This window comes from Otolemur garnettii, unplaced genomic scaffold (genome assembly GCF_000181295.1).
Source record: "Otolemur garnettii isolate 467f Iridium unplaced genomic scaffold, OtoGar3 scaffold00007, whole genome shotgun sequence".
NCBI classification, from domain to species: domain Eukaryota; kingdom Metazoa; phylum Chordata; class Mammalia; order Primates; family Galagidae; genus Otolemur; species Otolemur garnettii.
The window spans coordinates 10,537,900-10,543,344 of NW_003852402.1; the positions used below are offsets into that span (position 1 = coordinate 10,537,900).

Here is a 5,445-nt window from a genome sequence, read left to right on the forward strand (position 1 = left end):
GTGTATGTGGCTGGCGCCTTAGCCACTTGAGCCACAGGCGCCAAGCGGGAAGTTGGTGATTTCTACAGCTTCAAGCTCAGTTCCCTGAGGGGGAGACTTGCCTACTCCTCTCACATCTCTCCCTGGGCCTTACACAGGCCTACACATGTGGAACTGCTCAGTAAAGGCCTGTTGAATAAGTGATTGAGTGAATGAATGAATATGAGAGACTGAAGTCATCTACCTTCTCAGATCATGGGAGTTGGAGGGAAGGCTGCATTACCTGGATAGTGTGGATAGTGGTAGTTTCTTTCTTCTTTGTCTTGCAAACTCCTACTTACTCTTCAAAGCCCATATTAGATGCCCCTTCTTTGGAGCTGAGTTTCCCAGTATCCACCAGCAGCAACACTTACAAGCATTTACTATGAATCAGTTCTAAACACTTTCTCACTTAGTCCTCACAACACAATGAAGTTGGAATTATTCTTATCCCCATTTTACAGGTGAGAAAACTGAGGCACAGAAAGTTTTTGTTTTTATTGTGACTTGCTCAATGTTATTGTAGGGGTGAATGGCGGAGCTGAGATTTGAATGGTGTAGTCTGGCTGTAGAGTTTGTACTCCTAACTGATACACAGTTCTGTCTCTGTAGTTATAAAAATAAGTATATCATGGCAATGCCTGCAGCTCAATGGGTAGGGCGTTGACCACATACACCGAGTCTGGAGGGTTCGAACCCGGCCTGGGCCAGCTAAAACAATAATGACAGGCACCTGTAGTCCCAGCTACTTGGGAGGCTGAGGCAAGAGAATCACTTAAACCCAAGAGTTTGAGGTTGCTGTGAGCTGTGATGCCACATGTGACAGCTTGAGACTCTATCTCAAAAAAAAAAAAAGTGTAGTAACAGCAATATCCAAATTAGAAAATAAGTAATAATAATAAATGCAATACATACTAAGCTGTGTTAATAAAATAATAAATAAAATAAACACTAATCCAAAAAGTAGTAGAACAACAGTAAAAAGCAATAATGATTATAGCGATTAAGTATCATTATAACAATATAATAATACTAGTAGTGGTAGTACCGGGCCAGGCTGTGTTCCAGGCAGCCCTCCTCACTGTGATGAAGGTACTATCATTGATTAATTTTCATCGTTTGCTTCCTCCTCTTCATTCCCAATTCTTTGTGCTGTTAGCTATGGGTCATGATGCTCCCAAGCCCCCATGCTGTGCCACCCTTGAGAATGGATTTCATGCTCCCTAGAGCACTCACCTAAGGGCCTGGACAAGGTTGAGGTTGGCGAACTCATGACAGTCCACAAAGGCCTGGAGGACCTGCAGGTTGATGGGGTCCCTGGGGCGGAGACAGAGGGGAGGACAGGACAAACTTGGGCACTTGCAGGTACCCACCTCCTGGAGGGGGTTGAAGTGGGGGAGGGAGAGAAGGTGAAAGACATCTGTCTTTCTGTGGTCCAGCCACCACCATCTGGTCTCCTCACAGCTGTTCCACCCATATCACACCCCAAGGGCACGCCTATGTCCTCCCACCCAGGCAGCATCACACACACCCCTTCACGGCCCAGTGGCACTGAGAGGCCTGCCTCCAGTCAAGTCCTTCCTCTGCTACTTCCAACCTGGAAGACCCTGCTCAAGACACTTGACCTCCCCAAGCCACAGTTTCCTTGTCTGTATAAGGAGAGAACTAGGCCTCCGCACTTTCCTGACTCTTCTCAGCTCTTGAATTGGGAAGCACTGACCTTCTCTCCACCTGCATTCCCTGCTTGCCTAGGAAGGGAAACGTGTCCTCTGGAGAGCTTGGTAGAAGGATGATGGGCTACTGGCCCAGCTCCACCCTTTTCTCCTACTGCTATCCCTATCTACCGGCCAGAGGTGTGGTCTTAGACTGCTCCATCCAGAGCCTCCCATGGGTTCCACCTCCTTGCCTGGTGCTTCCTCCTGCTCTTGCCTCCTCTTGAGCCAGCTTCTGCCCCAGAGCCTTTGCACTTGCTGCTCCTAAACCGCTCTTCCCTCAATGTTTGCCTTGTTCACTCTCCGAACTCCTTTAAGTTTCAGTCAAACATCACCTTCTCTGTGAGGCCCTTCCTGTTCACGTGATTCAAAATCACAGCCCTATCCAGGCTCACACCTATATCCCTAGCACTCTCGGAGGCTGAGGTGGGAGGGTTGCTTGACCTCAGCACTTTGAGACCAGCCTGAGCAAGATCAAGACCCAGACTCTACTAAAAATAGAAAAAACAAAACAAAACAAATTAGCTGGGTGTTGTAAAAGATGCCTGTAGTCCCAGCTATTCAGGAGGCTGAGGCAGGAGGATTGTTTGAACCCAGGAGTTTGAGATTGCTGTGAGCTACACTGATGCCCCCAAACTCTAGCCTGGGCAACAGAGTGAGACTACTCTGTCTAAAAAAGAAAAAAAAAATCACAGCCCTGACCCACAGTTCCTAGCACTCTGACCTCCCTTCCCAGCTTTACTTGTATCCCTCAAACTTATCATGTTCTAAGATATTTTGCATACATGTATACTGAGGTGTCTTCCCCATCAGGAGGTACCTCCCCAGCAGCAGGAGTTTTGTCTGCCCTGTTCCCTGGTGTACATCCAGGGCTTAGAATGGTGCCCGGAACATAAGACACTAAACAATATTTATTTGTTGAGTAAATGAATGAATGAATGAATGAAGGCAGGCAGGCTTAGGCTCAGAATCTGGAGCGGGTGATCAGTTAACCCCCTTAGGCCCTAGGAGTTATGACTTTCCTAACATAATCCCCTCTTTCGCTTACCTGCATACCTGTACACTCTCATTTCCTGCCTACTTCAGCCTCTGTCCCCTTACCTCTCCCCCAGGTAGGTGCCAATGGCTGTCTTGTTGAGGCCCTCGCCCTTGTACAGGAACTGGGCGATGTCCTGGGCGTTGGAGGTCAGCAGCTTGTGCTCAATGAGATACTGGATGCCCTAGAGGTGGGACATGGAGCCTGTGAGCAGCCTATGGCAGCAGGCCTTGGGGGAGGGAGGGAGCCCCTGTGGCCAGAGCCCTGGGGCTCAGCATTCTGGTGTTGGCACAGTCTGTTCTGGGAAGTTGTGTCCCTTCCTTAATAGAAGCCGCCTCTGTGAAGGGGTGAGTTCTCCATCACTGGAGGCGTGCAAACAAAGTTGGACTTCCTGCAATGAACCAGGTTCCTGCTAGGTGCTCCCCAGGGTCCCCATTCAGTCTGACATTCTTTGATTATATGCTTCAACGATTCTATGAGTTCATAATTCTAAGATTCAATGATTCAGCCATTCCTTTTGTTCCCCTAAAACTCATATTATTTAAAAATAGTGTTTCATTCCTTTATACAAGTAATCTATGTCCATTGTATAAGAGTTCAAAAAAACAGCTAAATCAAAAGGCGAGGAAATTGCCCAAGTCCCACTACTCAGAGGTAGACAGTTTCCACTGTGGTGACCTTTCTTCCCTTTCTATATGAAAATGAGAGCAGATCACGCCCGCCACATTGGAAATGTTTTTCTAACTTGGCGATTTCACAAACATCTCTGCTCACCACCCAGGCACTCAGAGTCCCTCAACCTAATTTTAGGGGTGTGAAGGGCCAGCCTCTGATTTTCTGTGATGATTCCTCCACGTCCCACTGCCTGGTGGGTGCAGACTGGGAGATTCAGAGTGACAGGCAGAGGGCACCGGGGGTCCCCTCAGCAACCACCCGTGAGCTAGGGTGGGAGTGTGACTGTGAATGTATCTGGGTCTGGGTCTGGGTCTGGGTCTGGGTCTGAGGGTCATTGGCGCTGGGAGGTAAATGGCTGTGACACTCTGAGTCAGCAATGGGGAAGAGTGGCCCCTGAGGCACAGCAGTAAATTTCCAGAGCCCCCAGCCTGGCTCTCCCCATGCTGCCCTGACCCCACCTCGGCGTGTGGCTTCCTCCTTCTCTGTTCCTGCAGGAAAGGGAGCCCAGCTGCCGCCTGGCAGTGGGAGGGTTGGGGCTGGGGTTCCTCTGAGGCCTGGGGTTGGGGGTGGGGAACAGGGTTGTTTGGCTCTGAGCCCCATGGCAGCCTCTAGAGGGCTGGCTCTCCCCCAGTCCATGGCTGGAAGACACCTTTGGAAATGGAGCTCCAGATCTAAGAAGGGGCCCACTGCCCAAAGCCCTACTCACAGAGGAGAAACCCCTGGGAGGTCAAGAGGAGAAAGCTGAGGCCTGGAGTGGGGAATGGACTGGCTCAAGTGCATGGACACCACAGACCCTCCCCCACCCCCCGCATATCCCCCTGGCTCCCACCTTGTGGCCCAAGCCCCATGCTGTGGAGTGGATAGAGCCTCGGCCACAACTGGCCATGGGACAAGGTGCCCAGCCCTGGTAGGTCGCAGTTCCCTCCTTTGTAAGTTACTGCATCAGTTAGGGGAACAGGGGGTACTGTGGAGGTGCACTGCCTGCAGCTTCCCCAGCCTGGCCCAGGCCCCACCCCGCCTACCTTAGTGGGGTCCATGTTGAACTTCTTGCGCCCGATGCACAGTTCCTTCTCCTTCTGGACCACGCGGCTGCAGACACGAGGATGTCAGCCTGGACTGCCCCAGGACCTCCAGGTCCCCCCTCCACTCCCAGTAGGAGCCCATATTCTCTAGAGGCCTCCAAGCAGGGTCCTGGGCCCTTCATGGGAACCGCCTGGGAGGTCAAGAGAAGCTCAGGGACTGGGCTGTTCCCTAGACTCTTCTGGTGGGCCCGGCACAGGCATTTAGCAGCTGTCAGGAGCCCAGAGTTGCTGTGCGGAGAATTTAGAGGGGCTCTGTGCAGGAAAACAGGAGCCTGGGTGGGAGGGAGTATAGGCTCCGGAGCCAGGATCATGGGTGCAGATCCCAGCTCCACTACTGGCCTGCTGGGCCACTTTGGGTGTCACATCATCTCTCTGGGCCTCAGTTTCCTCATCTGTAAGATGGAGGTCACACCATCACCTGCCTACAGCATGTGGGAGGTTAAAGCACTGGAAACAGTTGGTGGTTGGTGCTCTGAGAAGGCAGAGATCTAAGCAGGGGCAGAGCAGGGTGGCAGCACTAGATGTGAGAGTCAGTGCTCTGGGGCTCTAGGGGATTGTGCAGGAAGCAGCCTCCTCATTTTGCAAATAAGGAAACTGAGGCCCAGAAAGGAGAGGAACCAGCCCCTATCACAGAACTAGCGGGAACCCTCCCAAAGGAGGAGCTGGTGGATGGCGCCCAGTGATCGGTGACTGGGGAGGTGGACAAGCCACTGGCCAGGCTCCTGCCCATATAGAGGCTCAGGCTCCCTCATTTTTTTCCTTGGAGCCAAGCTTCCTTTCCCCACTCTCCTATCCTAGAATGCTTGTGGCCAGTGATTGGTCAGAGGCTGAGCCAGGGGCCAGGGTGAGATTTAGGGTGGAAGAGATTGGAAGACAGGCATCTCTCAAAAGAGGACAGTCTGGAAGCAAGGACCAGGTTTGA

At 51.7% G+C, this 5,445-nt stretch overlaps 1 protein-coding gene across 1 annotated transcript in view; it reads right to left on the reverse strand.

Annotated features, from left to right (window-relative positions):
- CYTH4 (cytohesin 4) overlaps positions 1–5,445 on the reverse strand; it is a 21,997-nt gene that overhangs the window by 14,434 nt on the left and 2,118 nt on the right. The window contains exons 4-6 of the mRNA XM_023509200.1: positions 4,464–4,530; positions 2,832–2,950; positions 1,255–1,335 (exon numbers count right to left, since the gene is read on the reverse strand). Of these exons, the coding sequence (XP_023364968.1) occupies positions 1,255–1,335; positions 2,832–2,950; positions 4,464–4,530 (267 nt within the window). The remainder of the gene's footprint in view (positions 1–1,254; positions 1,336–2,831; positions 2,951–4,463; positions 4,531–5,445) is intronic.